At 40.5% G+C, this 26,160-nt stretch overlaps 1 protein-coding gene across 1 annotated transcript; it reads left to right on the top strand.

The window, feature by feature from the left end:
- Positions 1-196: 196 nt before the first annotated feature.
- Positions 197-26,160, top strand: LOC307048305 (uncharacterized protein C4orf51; the record flags this gene model as incomplete). The annotated part of the gene is given in 7 exon segments (XM_079697354.1): positions 197-423; positions 5,037-5,098; positions 21,091-21,149; positions 23,093-23,150; positions 23,633-23,679; positions 23,683-23,706; positions 26,053-26,160. Coding segments are annotated over 7 exon segments (585 nt in total).

The raw sequence follows: 26,160 nt of genomic DNA, 5'->3' as shown, positions 1-26,160 counted from the left end.
TAGAAATTTGGGGGGATGGTATTTGTGGAATTGTGTGACCTGTTGCTTGGCAACTTGAAGAGAGTTCAGCTTCTGCATTCTGTGAACTGTCAGAGTCACAGAGTTTGGTGAGGCGGGTCAATTAGTTCTTGCTACAAAGAGGAAATTAATTCTTCCTTCCGCAGAGGGCTTGAAAAGTCGTCCTTCAGAGCAGGCCATGTCACACTTCTTCTGCTTGACTCCACAAATTCTTCTGCCCTTTAGCCCTCTTACTTCTCAAGAGTTTGATCTGATCCGCCTGAAGGCTGGAGCATCTTGGCAGAATGAAACAAGGTGGTCAGGTTCGTCTGTAACAACATATGCGGGCAGTTACCGGAAAAAGCAGCTGGATGATTCCACATGCGGTCGACTTCAAGCAGGGCAGCACTGGCCTGAGTGTAACAAGTAAGATTCCTTTGTGATTCACCCCTGGAGATGTCACTGTAACTAGATGAGAATGCTGTCAGAAGGAGGAGGGTATTGTCAACCCTGAGACACTTTGTAGACTTCCGTGCTGTATATTTTCCTGGGTAAATGTCAGGGGGAGGAAGACCTAAATGTCAGTTACCAGCTGAAATTACGTTTGTATTCTCTATTTAGTACTCCTAAAATTATGCGCAACTACCTTTACTCTTGAAAAGTTAAAATATGAGTATTCGGTTAAGATGTAGATATTTAGTCTTCTCTGCTCAGCAAAGAGGTGCTCCTGAGAATTTCACTTTGTTTCTTGTCTAGTTTTTCCACTTTGGGGAATTGAAAAATTCCCTCGGAGCAGGAGGAACGTTGACTAAATCCTCCTCTGCCCTCCACCATGAATTGTCTCTGGATGAATTCAAGTGTTGGGGGCCCGAAAGACATATTCTGAGTGTTTACTATAAACCAAGCCCTATGACAGGCCCACAGAAAACATTCATTTCAGTTTCATATGGTAACTGAAACCACAGAAATAAGTAACCAGCACAGGGGAAGGAGATTTTATCAGTGTCTGTGGCGGGGGGGAGGGGTATTGTGTTTCTGGAAGGAGCTCTGTAAAGCAGCTTTCTTCTGAGCTGGTTTAGCAGGTGGGGAGAGAAGGGAGGGCTGCCTGGAGGAGAGAGTGCACAAAGGCAGCGAGCTCTTAATCCCAGGTGTTATCTGAGAGCTGCGAGCAACTCACTGAGTTTGAGACAGAAAGCATTAAGTGAGGATGTGGAAAAGATGATTCGTAATGCAGTATTTCCCTCTGTAGGTTGTCAAATATCTTGTCCAAATTCTGGAAATCTATTTGAAAGTCAATTGGATTATTGGCTCCAACTTGAGACGTGAGGAATAATTCAAATAATACCCTAACAAATACTAGTTATTTTGCCTTCCAGGGCTTTCCAAATTATCAAAACAATGCTTAAAGCCAAAATGTCTCAGAAGTACTTTGCAATTGGATGCCTCGTCTGGTGTATTCCAGTGAACTACACAGTCACTGCATTTTTAATAGCTCTCCAGTATGTTGACACCTCAATTAACTTTGGAAGTCCCTTTACTAATTCTGTGAATTTTGAGGCACCTCTAGGCCAGCAGGGGAATGTTCAAGGCAATGCTTGCTTCCCTATCTCAACCTTGGACTCTCTGAGGTATACAAACCCAGAAAATATGAAAACTGTGAGAGCTCTGACTGGGCCTTTCAGAAGAGTCCCAAATTCTTTGAAAAGCAATGATTTTCCCTTCTGCATTGGTACTTATAGAGACAAATCCCTGAATGAAAAAGCAGCTGGATCATGCTTCTGAAATGAAGAGGCGCTGTGCCAGGGCTTACTAAAAGGCCACGGGACAAATAGGGAGCATTAGTTTGTTACAGCAGCAATAGAAAAGTACAGGCGGATTTTGGAGATATTGCAATTTGGTCTAATAAAGTGAGTAACCCAATAAAGCAAGTCACACAAATTTTTTGGTTTCCCAGTACATATAAAAGTTATGTACACACTATATTGTTAAGTGGGCAATAGCATTATGTCTAAAAAACAATGTTCATGCCTTAAGTTAAAAATACTCAGTTGCTAAAAAAAAATGCTAACCATCATCTGAGAACACAGGGTTGCCACAAACCTTCAATTTGTAAAACACACAGTATCTGCAAAGCACAATAAAGCCAAGTCCAATAAAACAAGGTATGCCTATAACACAGGTAGAATGGAGAGCAGAAACATTTTTATAATAAAGTAAACATTTTTATAATAAAGGAAGGAGCACAATACAAAATTTTCATGAATCTTTAAAAGCAGGAAATATAAAAGAAAATTAGTACTTACCAGACCAAATTTTCACTTACCAGTGAAAACACTCAGAACAGTGGAGAAAGGTCGTGTTTGCAACCCCAGGTAGATTAATTAATTTGAGCCAGATACAATTTTTAAAATGAAAATTTTAGAAAAATGCCACTTTGCTAAAATATGTCAAGTTTTTAAGAATAAAGATAATCAAAGATGTGTAAGATCTCCACACAGAAAACTACAAGACATTAGTGAGAGAAAATAAAGATCTAAGTCAATGGAGAGATAAACCATGTTCATGGATTAGAAGACTAAATATTATAAAAATATTATTTCTCCCCAAATTGATTTATGCAATTCCAATAGGTGTTTTTGTGGAACTTGACAAGATGATTCAAGGCCAGGGAATAGCCAGGACACTCTCAAAAAAGAACAAAGTAAGAGGGTTTGTTCTACAGATAACAAAATTTACTATAAAGCCTCAGTAATTAAGTCAGGATGGCATGTGGCACAAAGATAACAAATAGACCAATGGAACGGAGTAAAGAGCCCAGAAAGAGAACCATGCATATATGGGCACTTTTTTATGAGAAAGGTAGCAGAACAGTGGAGAAAGGTCGTGTTTGCAATCCCAGGTAGATTAATTCCAGATGAATTAGAGGCCTAAGTGTGAAAGGCAAAACAGCCAATCCATTAGATGACGACATAGAGAATATCTTGTTGATCTTGAGGTTGGCAAAGATTTCTTAAACAGACACAAAAAGCACTAACCACAAAGAAAAAGTGAAACAAATGGGACTATCTTAAAATTAGTTCTCTTTAACAAAACACACCCTTACAAGTATGAAAAGGCGAGCTACGGAGAGGAAGACAAGATTTTCAATTCAGTGACTGACCAAGGGCTCATAACTATGATACATACAAAAAAACTCCTACAAATTAGTAGGAAAAAGACAACCCACTAGAAAAATGGAACAGAGACTTTGCAATGAAGTTCACAAACCAAGATAGCCAAGTGACCAAGAAACTTATCAGAAGGTCCTTAACCACATTAGTAATCAGGAAATAAATGTAACTTAAAACCACAGTGAGCTTACTCATGTCATCTTCCAGAAAGGTTAAAATTTAAAACACCATTAATACTAAGTGCTGGGCTTCCCTGGTGGCGCAGTGGTTGAGAGTCCGCCTGCCGATGCAGGGGACACAGGTTCGTGCCCCGGTCCGGGAGGATCCCACATGCCGCGGAGCGGCTGGGCCCATGAGCCATGGCCGCTGAGCCTGTGTGTCCGGAGCCTGTGCTCTGCGACGGGAGAGGCCACAACGGTGAGAGGCCCGCGTACCGCAAAAAAAACCAAAACAAAACAAAATACTAAGTGCTGGAGGGAGTGTAGAACAATGAGGTCTCTCCTGTACGTCTGGTGGGAACGTGCATTGAATTGTTTTCTTTAGAAAAACTGTTTGGTCTTGTTTTCTAAAGTTGATGCTGTAAAGTTCCTAGGACTTAGCAGTTCTGAGTATACACCCAGTTGAAATGCATTGTCACACGTGCACCAAGAGACATGTACAAGTATGTTCATAGCAGCATTTTTCATAATAGCCAAAAAACTGAAAACAAGCCAAATGTACAATATGTACTATTCATCTGCAGCAGAATGCATAGACACTGCTGTGATCATACAACGCCAGTGTAAATGAACCAACTATGGTTACACCTTGTCATGACACAAACATTATATTGAGCATTTTGAGCCAGATGCAATACATATTGTATTATTCCATTTACATAAAATTTAAAAAAAAAACAGTCTGAGCCAAACGATAGTGTTGGGTATATCTGCCTGGGTTATAAAAAATATAAGGAGAAGCAAAGAAATGATTCCCATAGAAGTCAGGAAACTGGCCCACTGATTACCTGCCTCAGACCTTCTGCCTCAAATCTATTGGAAAAATAATTACTGGGGTTGGGCTTAGAAATGTACATTTAAAAATTAATACCCTCTAGTGATTCAATTGCTGCTGTAGGTTAGGAGAAGAAAGATACAGGGTGGGCCACCAGCTGTCATCTCATGAGTTATTAGGGCTAGTCTGTGGGCTGAATACATGTCCAGGAGCATTTTAGGACTCTTTAGGCTGAGATAATTCCCCTCTATCCTTACCTCACACACACATTCCAGGTCCCCGGAGCTCAGAGACCCTCCTCCCCCCAGTCAGAGGCCCTAAAACAATGGCCACCATGTGTTGCCCTCTAGAAATTGATGACTGTGCTTCCCGCCAAGCCAACTGCTTGCCTAAAATGAGTGTCATATCTGGATTCAGGGAAACTGAACTACAGATATGTTTGAAAGATAGACACAGCATCTGTGAATCCCCAAGTTACCCCATTGCTACTACGTTTTCCTGGGAAACCAACATAATTACTGTAATATTTCCTATTCCATTCATAGCACTTATCTTATTTTGAAAACAACTCTCTAGTGAAAGTCTCAGAAATCCTGTGAAAACAATTTTGAACTTAATGTTTGAGATTTTCATGTACAAATGTTGAACACTTTACCCTTTTATGACAAATCAGGGACCAAACAAATCACTAAAGACAATGAGAAAGTCCAACTTGGGTTGATTTAATGAGATTTTACGTTTGGGAGTGTGGAAAGAGAGGAAGAGAAGCGTCGAAGTTTAAGAAGTCAAATGAAAGGGTGAGTGAAAAGCCCTGTTAAGTCCATAGTCTGTGACTTAAAAACCCATAAGCTTATAACTTGTACTTGATCTCTTTAGGATGTCATTGCCAAACTGCTTTGCCCGCAGGGCTGGTCTCCAAGAGACCACAGATGTTAAAGGTAAGTGCAACATGATCAGTTCTGAGCACAGCGCTTTGGCCAAGTTTGCTGTCTTGATAACTTTTATGTTCTTGATTGTCATCCAGATGGTTTCCATTTGCCTACTAAAGGCAAGGCGTCTCTAGCAAGAAAACGAGCATGTTCCACTCTGGATCTGTCGCTCTTAAAAATAACAGTCATGGGGCTTCCCTGGTGGCGCAGTGGTTGAAAGTCCGCCTGCCGATGCAGGGGACACAGGTTCGTGCCCCGGTCTGGGAAGATCCCACATGCCGCAGAGCGGCTGGGCCCGTGAGCCATGGCCGCTGAGCCTGCGCGTCCGGAGCCTGTGCTCCACAACGGGAGGGGCCACAGCAGTGAGAGGCCTGCGTACTGCAAAAAAAAAAAAATAACAGTTATTCCAGGGCAAAAAAACTTCCTCCTCCATGTTAGTCCCAGAGTGTACCTTCTGCCAGAGCTTGGAGCTCTAGGTAATGGAATCTGAGCTTTACTGGGTACATCAAAGAACTGGGAAGAAAAACCAAACTATTATAAACCACCAACTAGGAAACTCCATTTACTAATCTATACCCACCTCCATCCAGTTTTAGTTAAATCAGGATAACACTAGCTGCTATAATAGATAAACCTCCACATTCCAGTTGCTTAACACGTTAAAACACAGTTTTTTTCTTCATCTAAAGGCCCAGGAGGGTGTTTTGCAGACAGACCTTCCACAGAGTGTTCTAAGGACACAGACTTCCTTCATCTTGGGGTTCCACATCCCCTGGGGCCCCAGAGTCATTTCTCTCCATCTGGCGGGAGGGGATAAAGGGTAGGGAAGGCACCCCTGCTTTTTCACCATTTCAGCCTGGACATGACTCGCATCTCATATGCTCACATTCCAGTGGGAGAAGCGGTCACAAGACCCCACCTACATGCCAGAGAGTTTAGATTCCTGGGCTGGGTAGGCTCTTCCTAGTAACAACTGCACACTGTGGAAGGGGACAGCTGGCCGTCCTGCCACACACTTTGATTTTGGGGGAAGAAACACAATAGGTTTTTCTCACATAATTTCCACCTCTCAGGGTTCAATCTTTGAAGGTTTAATAAGACTAAAGATTATCTCAAATTAGGATTTTTAAAGCACCTTATAAAATATTCTGTTAATACTTTTTGTTGTATTTGTTTTTCAATATGTACCCGTGTGTTGTGGAAGGAGGGCGGATGGTGTCAGGAACCATCCTGCAGCCTCATGGGGTTCTCCTAAATAATGGACCGTCACTATTTTGCTGGCTTTCTTAATAAAATTGAACTTTATGGGAATAGTGCATTTGAAATGGGTTTTATGTGTCCCTGTATGGTTTGTTGAGGCAAGAGACAGGACAGCTAACCATCTGTGCTATTGTTACAGTCAGGAAAGATTTTCTTTCCCCGTTTGCAGTAATAAACGTAAAACTGAAACACACTACATAGCTCGGAGACAAGTCTGAGCTAGGGTAGGGGAAATTAAATTACCACTGTACCATAGGTATTGCTTTGTTTTCCTATATCTCCTCTCCTGTCTCTATGGTAAAGTATTGGTAGAGGAAAGGTAGAAAGGACACAAATGTTGTATTCATAATGATGACTTACTAATGGACCTCGTCCATGTTGCCGTTTTCACTTTCCTCAAACGGTCATTTTAATTTAACTGATGACTACACTCTTCATTAAGAGGTGACAGTACATCAGAGTAGAATTATTTCATTTGGCCAGAGGATAACTTCCCTTTGTGCTTCTTTTCAATGTCCATGTCTAATTTTTGGATGATCAACTTTGTGCTAGAAGCTTCTAATGAAGGGAATTGAAACACGAAGCCAAGGATCAGATTGTCAGTACAAGCCCACTGGATAAATTTGCTCACCACTAGTGGACGTTGGTCTGTTGACTGTCTCTTTGTAGAAATGTGTCCATTGGGACTTCCCTGGTGGTGCAGTGGTTAAGAATCCGCCTGCCAATGCAGGGGACACGGGTTCGAACCCTGGTCCGGGAAGATCCCACATGCCGCGGAGCAACTAAGCCCGTGCGCTACAACTACTGAGCCTGTGCTCTACAGCCCGTGAGCCATGACTACTGAAGCCCGTGTGCCTAGAGCCTGTGCTCCGCAACAAGAGAAGCCACCGCAATGAGAAGCCCACTCACCGCAACAAAGAGTAGCCCCTGCTCACCACAACTGGAGAAAGCACCCATGCAGCAAGGAAGACCCAACACAGCCAAAAATAAATAAATAAATAAATTTTTAAAAAAGAACAAAGAAGAATTGATAGCAGATGAGAGATGTCATTAAAATTTTTTTTAAAGTGTCCATTCGTAGCTATGCAAATCAGACTGCTCGTAAGTGTGATTCACATCATCAGAGGAAAAACGTTCTCAAATTCTTTTTCACGACTGCCTTTCAAAGAGTTATGTCTTATGTGTTCTGCCTACACTAAGGCGGGTTTTCCTCTTGCGTCACTATTAATTTTCTTTCCAAGTGATGTGGTTGTGGCTTTTCCCTTCTTTGGCCCCTCATACGCTCATCTCTCATGTTCAAAGAACAAAGCAATAGCTAATAAAAACTAAAATCAAGGATCCTAAAACTGCAATACCACAGACAGTAACTGTTCAACAATTCAACTTTCTCTAAGACAGATTCTAGCAAGTTTTGTTTAATTAAAAAGCTTCTCCCCAGGGGGCTTCCCTGGTGGTGCAGTGGTTGAGAGTCCGCCTGCCGAGGCAGGGGACACAGGTTCGTGCCCCGGTCTGGGAAGATCCCACGTGCCGCGGAGCAGCTGGGCCCGTGAGCCATGGCCGCTGAGCCTGCGTGTCCGGAGCCTGTGCTCCACAACGGGAGAGGCCACAACAGTGAGAGGCCCACGTACCGCAAAAAAAAAAAAAGCTTCTCTCCAGCAGAAGCAATTTATGAAGAGCGAGGTGGGATGCCGGGCAGCTGGGGTAGCTCTCACGGGCTGTTCCTTTCCCCCTTCTCGTTCTTAAGGCCATGCCTGTGTGGATGAGCCCAACTTACCCTTGCAAAAGGGTACACTGGGCTCTTTGATTCTTGTTCTTCCAGGAGACGTAGTATGTACTAGGGAAGAGGTTATCTATAGAATGACCACATCAAAGCCCAGATGTGACAGCAGGTGTGAGATCTTCTTGGGATATTCCCTAGCCACACATAACAAATTCCAAGTCCCTAAAGCAGCTACCTGGAACTCTCTTTATGGTACATGGCCTTTTACAAGGATGACAAAATCCAGGAAAATATTTACAAGAACCAAATAATATTCTAAGAGGGCAAAATGAATATGGTTTGTCATGTTACTTCAAGAGTGTGTGTGTCCATGTTTAACATCTTCTTTTTCTCCTATTCTTTCACTCTCACTTTTATTCTCCTGCGAAGCCTTCTCCAAACCTCAAGAGACTTACAAAAGTAAAAAGAACTCACCAGACCACCCATAAGTCATGTCCTTACACGGGGAGATCTTAAAGCATAAACAAGATGATGTCACTTCTCTGTTTCCTGTCACACTTGCAATAAAATCCTAATTCCTTACCAAGGCTGTAAGGCCTTGCACAAATGGGACCCTGCCTATCTGTCCAGTCTCATTCCATGCCTTTCCGCTTTTGTTTTAATTTTTTATTTATTTATTTATGGCTGTGTTGGGTCTTCGTTTCTGTGCGAGGGCTTTCTCTAGTTGTGGCAAGTGGGGGCCACTCCTCATCGTGGTGCGCGGGCCTCTCACTATCGCGGCCTCTCTTGTTGCGGAGCACAGGCTCCGGACGCACAGGCTCAGTGGCCATGGCTCACGGGCCTAGCCGCTCCGCGGCATGTGGGATCTTCCCAGACCAGGGCTCGAACCCGTGTCCCCTGCATCGGCAGGCGGACTCTCAACCACTGCGCCACCAGGGAAGCCCCCCTTTCTGCTTTTGATCACCCTGTTCCGGTTACATTGGCTTCTTTCAGAAACTTGAAACTGCTAAGCCATTTCCCACTTCAGGACTTTTGCACATACATTCTCTTTGCTGGAATGCAATTATCTCAGCTCTGCTGAGCTGTAGCCTTCAAGTTTGAATTTAAATGTCACCTCTTCAGAGAGGGCTTCCCCGGCCACTACATTAAAGTCAGTTCTTCACACTCTTTCCATTTTTAATTTCCTTCTTAGCTCCTAATTTGCCATGTATTCTTGTATTCGTTTACTTGTTATCTCTTTCCTCTTCTAGAACATAAGCTTCATGAGAGAAGGAACTTGTCTGTCTTCTTCGTCTCTGTAACTCCAGCACCCAGGACAGGGCTCAGTACAAACCAGATGTCCTTTAACTGTATGTTGAACAGTGGTTTTTATGGACCTTCCATGGTTGACTTTTTCTTTCCCACAATATATTTCCTTATAGAGGCAGTTTGTTACATAGAATTTGTCTTCCCAAAGGGCATTCATAAAGTACTTTCAAAAATTAGAATGTAGTTTTTACTGAAGCAACCTTTCAAAAACTTGTGTTTCCACGACCCAGCAATCCCACTACTGGGCATATACCGTGAGAAAATCGTAATTCAAAAAGAGTCATGTACCAAAATGTTCATTGCAGCTCTATTTACAATAGCCAGGACATGGAAGCAACCTAAGTGCCCATCAACAGATGAATGGATAAAGAAGATGTGGCACGTATATACAATGGAATATTACTCAGCCATAAAAAGAAGCTAAACTGAGTTATTTGTAGCCAGGTGGATGGACCTAGAGTCTGTCATACAGAGTGAAGTAAGTCAGAAAGAGAAAAACAAATACCGTATGCTAACATATATATATGGAATCTAAAAAAAAAAAAAAGGTCATGAAGAACCTAGGGGCAAGACAGGAATAAAGACACAGACCTGCTAGAGAATGGACTTGAGGACACGAGGAGGGGGAAGGGTAAGCTGGGACAAAGTGAGAGAGTGGCATGGACATATATACACTACCAAACGTAAAATAGATAGCTAGTGGGAAGCAGCCGCATAGCACAGGGAGATCAGCTCAGTGCTCTGTGACCACCTAGAGGGGTGGGATAGGGAGGGTGGGAGGGAGACGCAAGAGGGAAGAGATATGTGGATATATGTATATGTATAACTGATTCACTTTGTTATAAAGCAGAAACTAACACACCATTGTAAAGCAATTATACTCCAATAAAGTTGTTTTAAAAAACCCAAACTTGTGTTTCCAATGGCAGGCTTTAAAATCCTGTGTAGTAGCACATAAAATTGTAATACTTTAAAAATTGAATGAGGGAATTCCCTGGTGATCCAGCGGTTAGGACTCCGTGCTTTCACTGTCGAGGGCCCAGGTTCAATCCTTGGTCGGGGAGCTAGGATCCCGTAAGCCAAGCACGGCTTGGCCAAAAAAAAAAAAAAAAAAAAAGGAATGAAAAATAGCATTCCAAATGGCACTGTTGCATTTGGTACATGGTTTTAGATGTACACGCTGCACCACCCCCCACCCAGGCTCTGGTACAGGCTGAAGAAGGCACAGCCAGGCAAACCCAAATCTGAAACATACACACTCAGTCATGTAAACCAGTAACGGTGAACATGATCGGGGATGAGTGGGAGAGAGGAAAGAGGGCAGGAGAAGAGCTGGTGCCTGTAGGGCCCGAGGCAGGGGAAGTACCTTCCTCTTCTTCGTGATGTGGGTGTCCTGTGGCTTCCAAGCTTTGTTCACCTTGTTTCCATAACGTCTCAGGGATGTGCCCCCTTGTGCTGCTCTGGGAGCATTTGCAAAGCTTTTGGCTTCTGGAGGCTGGGGCCCCAGAGTGAAGGTGGGTGCAGATGGGTTAGGGCATGCCTGACGAGAGGGACTTTTCCTGCAGGTTTGCTGGTCGGCCTGGGGAGGGAGCAACAGGCCAGCCCCGGGACGTAACAGTAAGTGGGTAGATAGCCACCAAACCAGGCAAAATCTGCCCCAGCTGTCCTGGGAGAGACTCGTAGCTCGTCATCCAGGCTTCTCCGCACCCAGGCCAGCATCTCCCAGGCAGAGGCATCAGGAGGGCTGCCCCTCTCCAAGGCATCCTCTTTTCCAAAGGCCAGAATTTGGGGCCAACAGGAAAGAGTCCCCTCCTGGGCCTCAGCTACCACGAGAAACCCCCAGATGAAACCTCCCACCCCGCCAAACAGAAACCTAATTCCTACCTATCTCCTCCTGCGTGTGAATTCACGCCATCTTGTGCCTGTCACCTGAGTTGTTTATCCCTGAGGTTCCACACTTTGCACTCCTACCACCTGCACTGAGAATGTTCTAGCACTTTCTCCACCCATCCCACCCACCCCACACACACACCTGTTGCCTGATGGGGACTGATATGACTTGTACCTGGATTCCTCCTGGTGCAAGCCCTTCAGGTCCATTCTGCTGGGGAAGAAGAGGAGGACTCAGGCTTCCACATGAATATCCTCCCTGGCTGTTCCTAGGGCCACTCTTGTGTGCCTTCCGTAAAGGCGAGCTGCCCCTGCAGGAGAGCTGAGGACCCGCAGGGCCGCCGGGCAGGCTGCTGCCTCACCTAATCCTTGCCCTCCCTCTCTTCTCCCCACTCCCACGGTGGAGCTCGACAGCGCAGCTGCCCAAGGAAGGCAGCAAAGTGGCTTAGAACAAGCCTCACCCACCACGGGGCTCCCGAATTCACTCCTGGTGTGGGCTGTCACAGCAGAGGGACCTTCTAATGCCGGGATTTAGTTTGTTTTCTGGCTCATTTGTATGCCTGGCTGCGGGAAGCGCATACATTTCTTTTAAACTACAGAAAGAATAAAGCTTATGTTGGCCACCCATAAATCTAGGCAGCCTGGGAAGCGTTTTGCCTGGGACTGAGGTCCTCACCACACTCAAAATGACAGATAACGCCGGATGATGGCCAGCACACCCCAAAGAATCCCAGGATGGGTCCCCCGGACCCACGGAATACCAACGTCCCTTTCAGGAGTTGGGAATTTTGTTTTCCTCTATTTGAAATCAGGAAACAGTCTAATAAATGGTTAAATGTGTTTGTCAGAAAATATTCAAGTGTAAGGCAAGAGTTTCCAAATTCCCTGCAGAGACTGGACACAAGGGAACCTTGGCAGCCGAGCCTGTTATTAAGAAGGTCACAAGATGCCATCTGTTACTGTGCATACTTTGCTGCTCAAGCAAAACATCGACTAGGAAGTGGCTGCGATTGCTTTTGCCCGTGAACTTAAAAGATAGCACGACAGTGGGCACGACAGTGACTTCAGGGGCTTGTGTGAACAAACCATGGGTCTGCCTATGGGACGGGCTGGAGCTATGTGGGGAGAAGATGGGAAGAAGACACTGTTTTTAGGTCTGTCCTTGGTTATGGCTCCAATGTAATTTGGGATGCTGCTGCCTGGTTTTCTTAATCTTTTTCTGCCTGGTTTTAGCCATCTATAAAATATGATAATAGCACTTCCTTGCCTATAATTATGAAATTAAGGCAGATAAGTGAATGCCTTATTATACACAATTAAAGATTTTTTAAAATATTTATTTATTTATTTGGCTGTGCCAGGTCTTAGTTGTGGAGTGCAGGATCTTTAGTTGTGACAGGCGGGAACTAGTTCTCCGACCAGGGATCAAACTGGGCCCCCTGCATTGGGAGCGTGGAGTCTTAACAGCTGGACCACCAGGGAAGTCCTAATTTTTTTTTTTAATTCATAGAAAAGTTGAAGGAATTGTACAACCAATATTTGCCTACTCTCTGCCCAGATTCACCAATTGTTAACATTTTGCCACATTTGTTAACATACAGCTTTATCTCAGTCTCTCCCTATTGATACTTGTATATAGTACTTCTTTGCTGAACTGTTGAGAGTAAATTACAGGCATAATAACAGTATATCCTTAAATACTTCAGCATGTACTCCTAGGAATTAAGAATGTTCTTTTAGCAAAAAAAAAAAAAAAAAATGTTCTCTTACATAACTGTAATACTATTATCACACGTAAGAAACTTAATACCGAGAGAAAAATTTTTACCTAATATACAGACCATTAAATACCTTATTCTTAAAAATCTGTCAGGAAAAGATTCACTCTGTCATCTATCCCAATGGTTAGCAATTCTCTCTTTGAAATACATTATATTTTTGAGGCACTTTGAAAAGCCTGATGAAAGCTCTGGGCCCTATCTTCAGAAAAACATCCACTGAGACACTTCTACAAGCCAACAATGCATACCTCTTGGATCCCTCCAGGGTGTCCATGGACTCTTGGTTAAGTGTTGTTAATCTTTGGTCTAAATTCTCCTCTTTTGTGTACATACAATTTAAGACCACAGTACTCCAAAAAGGTTAAAAACTATTTTTCTTCACTTTCCAACATTATGTTTTGTGTTCATGAAGCTTCATTTCAAGGAACTCAAAGTTTCAAGGACCTCAGGGATGGGTAGGTAGGAGATCATATGATCCCCTAATCTAAGATAAGAAAACGGAATCACAAATACAGCTGAGAGCAGTACAATGACAGTTACCCAGTAGGTGGACTACATGATTAGAAGACCAAGAATATTTCCAAACTCGAGCTTCTCTGGTTCTGAAAGAGTGGTGCTGGCAAACACACACTTGCTTTCTTGATAATTCACTTTTAAAACCAAATACCTGTGGCATTCCATCAGGGTTGGCGCAAAATTTATGGACCTAATATGTAAGGTAGAGTTTGTTGGCCGTTACTGACATTGTTAGTTTCATCAACAAAATTGCCCAATTTGGTTGCAATTCTAGGAGGAGGAAGTGGAAGCAGGGAGGTGGATACACAGTAGCAAATTAGGGTAATGTTAAATGTCCTTAATTCAAAGGCCAGCTGAAACTGCCAAGGTCAAGTTGCACTGTGGGCTCTATTTTGTCAACTGTTAACTTGCAAAGAAAAAGATCGTCAGCTGACCAAACTCCAACGTATGGGAGCTTGCTGGTGTTCTTCTCCATAAACAGACTGAAGAAAATGAGAGATGTTTCTAGCTCAGTTAGAAAAATGACCAAGTTTGGCTAAAAGATGAGCATAAATGTGTAAATCCCTCATGCAGTGGTCTAGCACAAATTCTAATGCCTGTTTTCCCCCTATAATCCATCAAACGCCTCAAAATTACTTTCTTTAAAACTTCTATATTATAAAATCATATAATCTAGTAATTAATGATTATCTCATATAATTCTTGAAAGGAAGGGTGACAAAAAACTACCTAAAGCCTCTGGCAGGCCTATGGGATTTATAAAAGTCTTATAGAGCTTTGAAAGGCTAAGGATTTACAGCCAATGGAATAATCAGAGCTAATTATGCAGGATAAACTTCTAATCCACATGCTTTAACTGCCACCGTGAAAAAGTGAGTTTTTCTTGAATTTAGCTAAATAATTATTGAACTCTTTATTTGACTTTAGCTTAAGATAGCCTGTATTTTAAAGTTTATCAGCATAAAATAGCACAAATAATGAGTATCTGCCAAGTGCTATTCCTCTCCCTTGACTCATCCCTGTTGACCAGGCCCCATCATTTTATGCCAAACCAGACCCTCTTTGCCTTTTTAAATCAATTTTTATTTAGTTTTAATCAAATTTAATTTTTTCATCTTATAGGAAATTTATAACTTATAATTTTTTCCTCATAACAATGGCTATAATCACAAAGACAAATGTTGGTACGGATGTGGAGAAACCAGAACCTTCATTCATTGCTGGGGGGAATGTAAAGTAGCACAGCTGCCTTGGAAAACACCTTGACAGTTTCTTTAAAAGTTAAACATAAATTTACAATAGGATCTAACAATTCCACACCTAGGTACACACTCAAGAGAAATGAAAACAAATGTCTACACAAAGATTTGCACGTGAATGTTCACTGCAGTATTATCTATAGTGGCGAAAATTGGAAAGAACCCTTACATTCATCAGTTGGTGAATGGATAACAAAATCTGATATATTCATACAATGGGATACTACCCACCAATAAAAAGAGTGAAATATGGAATGTGGATGAACCTCAATACAATTGTTGAAAAATACACTAGAGCTTCTTCAGACCTTGAGAAAAATGTATAGCTTTAGAATTTTAGCATAGTCTTGGTTCCCTCTGATTCATGGAAGAATGTTCCAGGCATAAATTTACCTTGACTTCTGGCTTCCAGTTCTGCATGTAAGGGGCTTGAAAGAGTCCACTCCATCCTAACAATGGGTAAAAAGCTGAAGAGACTGAAAAATCAACAACTCTTCTTAGATCCATAAGAGAGGTGAGGACACAGGGAAAACCGCCACCCCCAAGATTGAAGAGACAGACAGGTGAATTCAGAGAGTCACAACTTACCAGAGCAGAGTCTCACAAGTGGAAGCCACTACGGGAACCAGTGCCAGTGTTGGAATACCTGAACAGTAATTGCTGACAAATTGCTGGAGGCTCAATGTAGACAAGTCTGAGAGTGAAAAATTCTAAAAGGACCCAGGCATAGGGCAACCCCTACAGTATTGTGAAATTTATCCCCAGGAACTTGACCAGGTACCCACAGTAAATATCAGAGAAAAATCCCCTTGTGCTTCTGGCAGGGGGAGGGGAAAAAGGAACCATTTTGAAATACTCCAGAGCACTATATTCTTCTTAACAAGGTCTACCCTCATGAGAAGCTAGTTAACCAGAGCCTAATCTGCCAGGGTATTGTCATACCCTAATTGACCTGGGAGAAGGGAAGTACCCAACTCCAGCTTACCCAAGCTTTCCATGGGGGAAAAGAAATACCCAACTCCAGTCCACTTTAGCCATTCTGTTCTACCTAAGTGGGGAGAAAAAAACTTGGAAAAACTTGTGAAGTTCACAGTCCAGAGGCACAGGCTCACTAAATGGCTGAGACCTAATCATAGGACTATAGAATGCTTCCCCTCCCCCTACAACTTACCACCACATTATTTAAGGTCCTATTTACAGCAATTCCTTTTACCTGGTACAACATGTTCTGCTATCAAGAAAAAATTACAAGTCATGCTAAAAGGCAAAAACACAATTTGATGTAACAGAGCAAGCATCAGAACCAGACATGGCAGGATGTTGGAATTATCAAACCAGGAATTTAAAACAACTATGGTTAATATTCTAAGGGCTCTAATGGATAAAATAGACAGTATGCATGAACAGATGGGCAATATAAGCCTACATGGAAATCCTAAGAAAGAACCAAAAAGAAATGCTGAGATCAAAAACAGTATAACACAAAGAAAGAATGCTTTTGTTGGGCTTATTAGAAAACTGGTCACAGCTGAGGAAAAAAATCTCTGTGCTTGAGGTTACCTCAATAGAAACCTCCAAAATGGAAAGGCAAGGAGAACAAAGACAGAAAAGACAGAACAGACTGTGGGACAACTATAGAAGGTGTAATGGGCACACCAGAAAAAGAAATAGAAAAAATATATAAAACAATGATGAATGAGAATTTTCACAAATTAATGTTGGACACCAAACCACAGATCCAGGAAGCTCAGAGAACATCAAGAAGGATAAATGTAAAACAAACAAACAAACAAACTCTACATAGGCATATCATTTTCAAACTACAGAAAGTAAAAGTTAAAGAAAAAAATCCTGAAATAAGCCACAGGGGAAAAACACCTTACCTATAAAGAAACAAGATAAGAATCATATCCAACTTCTTCTCAGAAACCATGGAAGCAAGAAGAGAGTAGAGTGAAATATTTAAAATGTTGACAGAAAAAGCCCACTAACCTGAAATTCTATACCCTGTGAAATTATCCTTGAAAAGTGAAGGAGAAAGAAATACTATCTCAGACAAACAAAAACTGAGGGAACTTTTTGCCAGTAGAGCCGCCTTGCAAGAAATGTTAAGTTCTTTAGAGAGAAGGAAATAATATAGGTCTGAAACTTGGATCTGCATTAAAAAAAGGAAAAGCATCGAAGAAGGAGTAAGTGAAGGTAAAATAAAAACTTTAATTTTTCTTATTAATTGATCTAACATATAAGTTTGTTCAACGATAATAGTAGTAACAATGTATTCAATTATGTATGCTTATGTATATGTATATGTCTTATGTATATACTTATATACATATGCTTATATATAAGTGAGGTGAATGACAGAAATAATACAGGAAACAGGAGGGAGGAAATAGGAATATTTTATTATTATAAGGTATACTCATGAAGTGCTATAGTGTTATTTGAAACTACACTTGGATTAGCTGTAAATGTATATTGAAAACTCTAGGACAACCACTGAAAAAGTAAAAAAAAAGAAGTAGAATTATTATACTAAGAAAGGAGCAAAATACAATCATATAAAATGACAGAAGGCAGAAAAAGTGGAAGACAAAAATAGGAATAAGGGCAACAAGTAGAAAACAATAACAAATATGGTAGATGTTAATCCAACTGTATCAATAGTCATTTTGAACATCAATGGTCTAAATACACTAATTGAAAGACAAGAGGTTATCAGTAGATCAAAAAACAAGACCCGATTATATGTTATCTACAAGAAACCCCCTTTAAATATAAAGACACATATAGATTGAAAGTAAATGGATGGATTACTTGATTTTCATCATATGTAAGTTTTAGAAATACCATACAAAGTTAAATGAAAATAAATGCTTACAAAAAAAGAAAATAAATGCTTACAATGCAAACTAGGTAACTCAGAAAGCTTTGAGATGCTTGGTAGTATGAAAAATTAAAAAAAAAAACACTTCAAATCATAATAATTGCTATAAAAAAAGTAAATAGATGGAGAAAAATATACTATGCTAATACCAGTGAAACATAAAGCAGGAATAGCTCTATTAATTTCAGACACAGCAGACTCTGAAGCAAGGAAAATTATCAGGGATAAAGAAGGGCATTAAATAATAATAATGATAAAGGGGTCAATTCTCCAAGAAGACATAATAATCCTTAACATGTATGTACCTAACAACAGAGTATCAAACTACGTGAGGTGAAAACTGATAGGAAGGAGAAATAGATGAATCCACTATCATAGTTGGAGATTTCAACACCTCTCTATCAGAAATGGACAGATCTAGAAGGAGGAAAATGAGTAAGGACATAGTTGAACTCAACAACATATCAATCAATTGGATATAATCAACATCTATTAAATAACTTCATCCAACAACAGCAGAAAATACTTTCTTCTCAAGCTCACATGGAACATTCATCAAGATAGACCACATTCTGGGTCATAAAATACACTTTAACAAATTTAAAAGAATAGCAATCATAGAATGTCTGCTTTCAGACCACAGTAGAATTAAATTAGAAATTAATAGCAGAAAGATAACTAAAAAATCCCCAAATACATGGAGATAAAACAATACATTTCTAATAACACATGGGTCAAAGAGGAAAGTTCAAGAGAAATTTTAAAATATTTTGAACTAAATGAAAATGAAAACACAACTTATCACAATTGATGGAATGCAGTAAAAGCAGTGCTTCGAGGGAAATTTATAGCATTGAATGCATATATTAGAAAAGAACAAAGATCTAAAATCAATTTATTTTCCACCTTAGGAATCTAGAAAAGGAAGAGCAAATTAAATCCATAGTAAGCAATAGAAAAGAAACAATATGTAGTAGAGTAGAAATCAATGAAATTGAAAACGGGAAATCAAGAGAAAAAATAAAGGAAACAAAAAGCTGTTTCTTTGAAAAGATCAAGAAAATCAATAATCCTCTAGCCAGGCTAACTAAGAAAAAAATAGAGAAAGGACATAAGTTACTATCAGAAATAAATGAAAGAAGGGAAATCACTACAGAGCCCATGGACATTGAAAGGATACTAAAGGAATACTATGACCAATTCTATGCTGACAAATTTGATAACCAAGATGAAATGGACCAATTTCTTGAAGATACAAGCTGCCAAAACTCACACAAGAAAAAAATACACAGTCTGAATAGGCCTATATATATTAAAGAAATTGAATTAGTAATTAATAACATTCCCAAGCAGAAAGCAATAGGCCCAGATGGGTTCAACAGTTAATTTTACCAAACACTTAAGGAAGAAATTATACTAATTCTCTACAATCTCTTTCAGAGGTTAAGAGGTGAGGGAATACTTCCTAATTCATTCTATGAGGCCAGCATTACCCTAATACCAAAGCCAGACAAAGACATTACAAGAGATATACAGATAAACATATCTCATGAACACAGATGCAAAAATCCTCAACTAAATATTAGCAAATAAATCCAACAATGTATAAAAAGAATTATAACCACAACCAAGAGGTATTTATTCCAGGTATGCAAGGCTGGTTCAACATTCACAAATCAATTAATGTATCCATCACATCAATAAGCAAAAAACAAAAACAAAAAACACCCACATGATCATATCAATAGCTGCAGAAAAAGCATTTAACAAAATTCAACACCCATTCATGATAGTAAACTAGGAAACGTCTCAGTAAACTGGGAAAAGACGAGAACTCCCTTAACCTGATAAAGAAAATCTACAAAAAAAACCTATAGGTAACATCATATTTAACGACAAACTCAAAGCTTTCCCACTAAGATCAGGTACAAGGCAGGGATTCTCCTCTCACCACCCCTTTCAACATAATACTGAAAGTACTAGCTAATGCAATAAGACAAAAAAAGGAAATAAAAGGTATAGAGATTGAGAAGGAAGAAATAAAACTGTCTTTGTTCACATACGACATAATTTTCTAGGCAGGAAATCCAAAAGAATTGACAAAAAAAGTCCTGCAAGTAACAAGTGATTATAGAAAGGTTGCAGAATACAAGGTTAATACACAAAAGTTGATTGCTTTCCTATATACCAGCAATGAACAAGTGGAATTTGAAATTAGATTCAGTGCAACCCCAATCAAAATCCCAGCAAGTTATTTTGTGGGTATCAACAAAGTGATTCTAAAATTTGTATAGGGAGGGATAGATAGGCAGAGCACAGAGGATTTTTAGGTCAGTGAAAATACTCTGTATAGTACATACTATACTCTGTATAGTATGTACTATAATGATGGGTGCATGCCATTATACCTATAGAATGTACAACATCAACAGTGAACTGTAATGGAAACTGTGAACCTTAGGTGATTATGATGTTACAAGGTAGGTGTGCCAATTGTAACAATGGTTAACACTCTGGTGGGGGAATGTTGATAATGGGGAGGCTATGCATATGTGGGTTCAGGTGGTATATGGGAACTCTATGTATCTTTCTCTCAATTTTGCTGTGAACCTAAGACTGCTCTAAAAAATTAAAATCTTAAAAAATGTAGAGGGCTTCCCTGGTGGCGCAGTGGTTGAGAGTCCGCCTGCTGATGCAGGGGACACGGGTTCGTGCCCCGGTCTGGGAAGATCCCACATGCCGCGGAGAGGCTGGGCCCGTGAGCCATGGCCACTGAGCCTGCGCGTCCGGAGCCTGTGCCCTGCAACGGGAGAGGCCACAACAGTGAGAGGCCCGTGTACCGCAAAAAAAAAAAAAAAAAAAAAAAAAAATGTAGAGCATTTGAAAGGTTAACTTTTCTTTTTTATGGGGGAGAGGGGACATAAAGAATTATTTTGTAGCTGAATTAAAACTTAAGAAAATTAATAAAGACTGAAACACAGTCTCTATTTTAGACTTACTTCAGGAAAACCTCATAGAGAAAGCCAAAGGACATATAAAACTGAATTATTCTGATAACACTTTTTTTATAGACTCAAATAATTTCAATGTCTTCTTAGCTATTATCAGTATGGTTTTCTTTTTAAAATAATATTGAAATATGTACCATAAAAAACAAACATTTTTACCCAGCCACCCCAGAAGCTCCAGAATGTTTACTATGACTTAACCTTTAGTTATAGCTTTGTCTTACCTTTTACTTTTCTGTTGGCCAGATTCTAAAGGGAAATAACTGATGTGTATACAATTTGTTGGTATAGTCTAACTGGGAATGTAAGAAATTTTATTCTAGCACTGGGCTTGATCCTTGAAGAAGGTTTTCCTTCTTCATTTGCATGCAGGGCTATTCCCTCATATAACCAGTTCCTTTAAAAATTCATTTGATGTCAAGCATGGAGTGGTAAGTCCAACATTTCTCAGTGATCATTTACATGTAGAGCTTAAATGATTGCATACTGCATATTATTTATTAAAAAAAAACTGGAGGGAGTTGGAGTTATTGTTTAATATATTCATTCATTAAACATTTATTCCTGAGTGCTTATTATGTGTGTAGCTTTCCTCTAGATGATGGAGAAACAGAGATAACCAATATTATAATTGTGAACTGATGATACTGTACTTTTTTTAATAGTCACCAACTTTTCCTCTTTCCCATGTGTGACAATAGCGATACATACTACACTGACAGTTAAAAACAAAAACAGCTTTTCTCTGATTGAAAACTTTCAAATAATACAGAGATATAGAGACAAAAGTAAAAGTCACCTGAAATCCTTCCCCTGTCCCCAGGGATAATCACCACTAACATTTTAGTGAACTTCCTTAGAAACGTATCTCTATACTTATGCATACATAAAGATGCGCACAGGCATACACTTAGAGTACATGGATGGGATCCATTGTCCTCTGTAATCTGCTTTAACCACTTAATGTTTTCATGGGCATCTTCAATGTTAACACAATCATTATTTTAATGGATACATAATATTCCATTGACGGGATGTATCAATTTAAAAATATGCCATGTTGCTGGGCATTTCGGTTTTTTAAATTTGTAACTATTATGAATAATGCTGGGATCAGTACATTTGAATGTAAATTTTTTATAATTGTACAGTCATCATCTCAGAGTCCTTTCCCATAAGTAGAATTCTTAGGTTAGAAGGTATGCTTATTTTAAATTTTGATGTACAGCCAAATTGCCTTCCAGAAAATTGGCCTTATGAACTAGCAGTCCACAAGAGTGCCTGTTTTCCTATATTTTCTCTAACACTGGCTTTAAAAAATAATTTTGATGTTTTCTAATTTGATAAAGATATTTCAATCTCCGTTTAACTTTCACTTCTTTGATTATCAGTGAGGTTGAGCATCTTCTGTGTACTAATTATTCATAGCTGTTTTGTGACTTAGAGTCAATTCTCATTATTCAACGTAGTTACCTTTTCTAAAGTCTCCACTAACACTGAATCACTGAATACTGAACTATTACTGCTCCTAAGGGAAATGGAGGGTCAGGTTCCTGTGAGCCTCTGGTCATACGGTTTTCACCGACTGATCAATATGTAAATTTGTTTTATGTGTGTTTCTGTTTAACAGTACCTTATTTAATATATAGTGTTGATCCATTAACATTGAACTTACAGCACTATAACTTGTACCTAAACAAAGCTTATCTAACAAGCGTATTTTCTCTGTAAGGCACATCACAGCCTTCCTGCACTTAGGAACACTAGACAGCACGTCAGCACTGCACCTGGGGGCCATTTTAAACAGTGAAGTCATTAACAAAAAACATGAGAACACAGAACATGTGACGCTAAATTGGCTGCAAATAGGACACTTTGTTTACTGTATGAGAGCTGAAACAAGAAAGAGCGTGCTCTGGCTGGGCCTCCATGGAGACTGTGCATGTCAGGTGACTCAGACTGTTTGCCACTTTGGGCATGTCCTTGAACAATCTAAAAAGTGCTGCGAGTATTGACTTTGGGGTTACATATAAATTTTAGCAAGCAGGCAAATTCTCAAATATGGAATCCATGAGCAACGAGAAGTGATTGTATTCACTTCCTTTGCCCATTTTTCTACCAGGGTATTTAGCTTTTTCTTATTGGCTTGTGTAAGCTATTTGCATATAAGGGTAGCAATTTGATAAATATCTTCTCCAATTTTGTCCTTCTATTCTATTGCTAGTATCTGTTAGTATAGTGGCTGCTGACAGCAGTATCCAATGCCTTTTGAACGGGGAGGACAACACAGTGGAAACACAACAGTGGAAAAGGAATTTTATTAAGTTTCTATTGTGAATGTGGTTGGTTTTATTTTTACCTCTCTTTTTCACAGGCACACCAAATTCTGTCTGGGGATTCTCCTCTAGCACCTCCAAGTTATGAAAGAACCTGTAAGTCCAATCCAAAACTACCACTTTTACATTCATGTTCTGCCTTTATTGTAATTATGATTTTTATCCGATATCTTCATCCATTCCAGAGTCTGAAGTCATTTAAGGCCTTTTGCATTTTTGCCTCCTCCCTCCCATCATGCACTTTGTTACGTCATTGCACGTACCTCTCCTAACTGTAAGGATGGTAGACTGCAGAAGTAAACAGTGGGGGGATTCCCATAGAGGCACTGCTAGCAGCAGCTCTGAAAAAGAGTGTACCTGTGAAAAGGTTGTGATGGTGACAGAAGCTGGGGGTCGGGGTGGGAGGGTAGCGTGTGTGTGTGTGTGTGTGTGTGTGTGTGTGTGTGTGTGAGGTCGGTAGTGTGTATGAACTATTGATTAAAAAATGGTTTAGGAATGTCTGTACAGTTCATTTATTCATACTATGATAGACTCTACCATGAACACTTACACACTGGCTGTCTCTCTCTTCATGCCAGATGTAAGAATTAAAAAGCCAGCATCTGAGAACCTGACGAAGTACAGTTGACTAAGGAGAGAGTTCCTGAAGCATGTAAGAATCTTTTCACTTGTCACCCAACAGTGGATCCCTGGGAGTGTCAGTAATTTTGCACAGTGTAGCTGTAAGGGTGGAGGTGTGTGTATGCTTAGAATTGGTGTGAAGGTAATCCACAATTTACAATCATGTGATAAATAGAAAAGACTATAGAAATAGACTATTCTGATAAGCAGTCTTCCCAAAAGCATCATGAACATTTCTTGTTTAGATCTCTACAGTTATTTTGGAAACAAGCCTCAAAGAGGCTTTCAGGGACTGGAATTTCTCTCCTACGGTCCAAATTCTCATCAGTGACATCAGAGATTTGCTGGATTCCACCTCTTGTGAAAAAGGCAATAAGTTCTCAGACTGTCCTCCCCTTCTGGGGACCCACCGTGGGTGCCCAGGGTCCTGGGCTCAGCTTCCTCTTGTGCCTGTTCTGCTACCCAACATCTCCTGTCTCCGCTCCCCCTGACGTGGCCCTCCAGAGCAGGGGCTTTGTCTTGCTTAGTCAGACATTCTCAAACCCAGTAATTTTTAACAGGATGTGAAAATGGGATTCTTCTTATATCTTAAGAGTCCTGGCAGAGACTTCTAGAGAAAGAAAGAATAAAAACTGGTTTCTACAAGCACCGTACTGACTTCACCTCATTTAATATAAAAGTTACAACGATTTCTGCTATCCTATTACTTTTGCTTATTAAGATTTCTCTTTAAGTTGACTTAAAAAATGTGGCCTCACCCTAAGTAATTATATTTACAATACCATGGGTTTGGTATGCTAGTTATGTGCATTAGACAAAAAAACCTGGACTTCTCTGGTGGTCCATTGGTTAAGACTCCAAGCTTCTACTGCAGGGGGCACGGGTTCGATCCCTGGTGGGGTTAACTAAGATCCCGCTTGCCGCACCACGGCGAGGCCAGAGAAAACCAAAACCTGACCATTAAAATAAAAAATGTTACTCAAGTACCACCTAACATTATCATAAGAACCACCAGTATATGCACATATCACTTTGGAAAATCCTAGTCTGTAGGCACCAACTGGCTTATCTGATAAATTTAGCTAATGGGACAGGGTTGAACGGCCCACCTCCGTTCCCAGGTAGCTAATCTATTTAATGGTGGCCTTTCAGAAAGTTACCAGGTAACCTTCCTAGCACGGGAGGGCAGGGCTGTGGCAGGCAGTGGAGGGAGTTATTCGGGGGCATTTGAAGCTGGGCAGTCCACTGAATGTTGTATTATGCGGGTAGCCAGGGACCTCCCTTCCCTGTAGGGTTGATGCCTGCTTCTAGGAAGGGTAGCTGATTTCCTGAAAGTATATTTACTGCTAGCTGGCCTCCTGGGAGTTGCTCGGGAGAATCATGAACTATTGTTAAATAAATAAATCCCTCTTGCTGCACAGAGTTGTACTGATGCCAAGCAATTCCGCTGCCAGTGTCCGCAGCTGTTCCAGGGAACAGTTGCCTGTCTCTTCGAGGTGCTTCCCCGACCCCCTCCCCTAAAGTGAATTTTCTATACTCACAGTAGCTTCTTTTTAGTCAACAATTCCCGACAAATTAATGACATTACATCCTGCTCTTGTTTATATGGTGCAACAGGCTAAAAGTATAAAACACACACACATACACAGGCACACCCCACGCAATTAATATGGGATACTTGTTTGGGAAGCCTTGGGCCTAGAGTTCTGAGTAAAGAATAAATCACAGCTTGTAATGTATAGGACAAGGCAAAAGTCTTAATTTGAAAAAAAACAGGCATTCTATTTGGGGGAATGGGAACAAGCACTGAGATGTAAAATGTACACATTCCTGCATCGGCAGCAAGTAGGGACTGAATGAGATTTTCAGCAGTAAGTAAGGACTGAGTGAAAATTTCAACCATCATTAACAGTATTCTCACTTTAAAAAGTATTTGCTTGGTGTCTAATGCTTTTGGTAACCATCTTCTGCATATTTATATTTCTGGGTCCTGTCTTCAAGAAGTTCATGATGTAACACTGGAAAGCAGAGACATCCACGCCCAGGAATGTCTAGACTAAAGGGTTGGTAGGGAAGACGGGAAAAAATTCTTACCGCTAAAGGATGATTAAGGGGCAGTAGAGAGAAGCAGTGAATGGTTCAGTTATTGATTCCAAGAGTTCTTGCCTTTTTTTCCTCTCCTGCTTATTGATCTGGGCTTCCTGACACAGACACGATACATGACATAGGAAGGTTAAAGGAGGTGGAAGAAAATGCAGGAACAATCCCAATTCCTGCTCGTTACCGATGTCTTGGCAATTTAATTCCCAATTCTGTGCAAAAAAGTAACCTTTGCGGGTGGGCGAGTGCTGACAACCAGGCCATTTCTTTTTTCCAGCTTCGGGAACCATGTTATTCTACAAGCAAGACTAGCTCATCTGAAGACTCAGAAGCTGATCAATACTCCGTTTACAGTCTGGGAGGACCGTTCTCATCATTTAGCTGA

The sequence above is a fragment of the Hyperoodon ampullatus genome (genome assembly GCF_949752795.1).
Source record: "Hyperoodon ampullatus genome assembly, chromosome: 1".
Taxonomy (NCBI): Eukaryota; Metazoa; Chordata; class Mammalia; order Artiodactyla; family Ziphiidae; genus Hyperoodon; species Hyperoodon ampullatus.
This window is presented reverse-complemented; position numbering and strand designations above follow the sequence as displayed.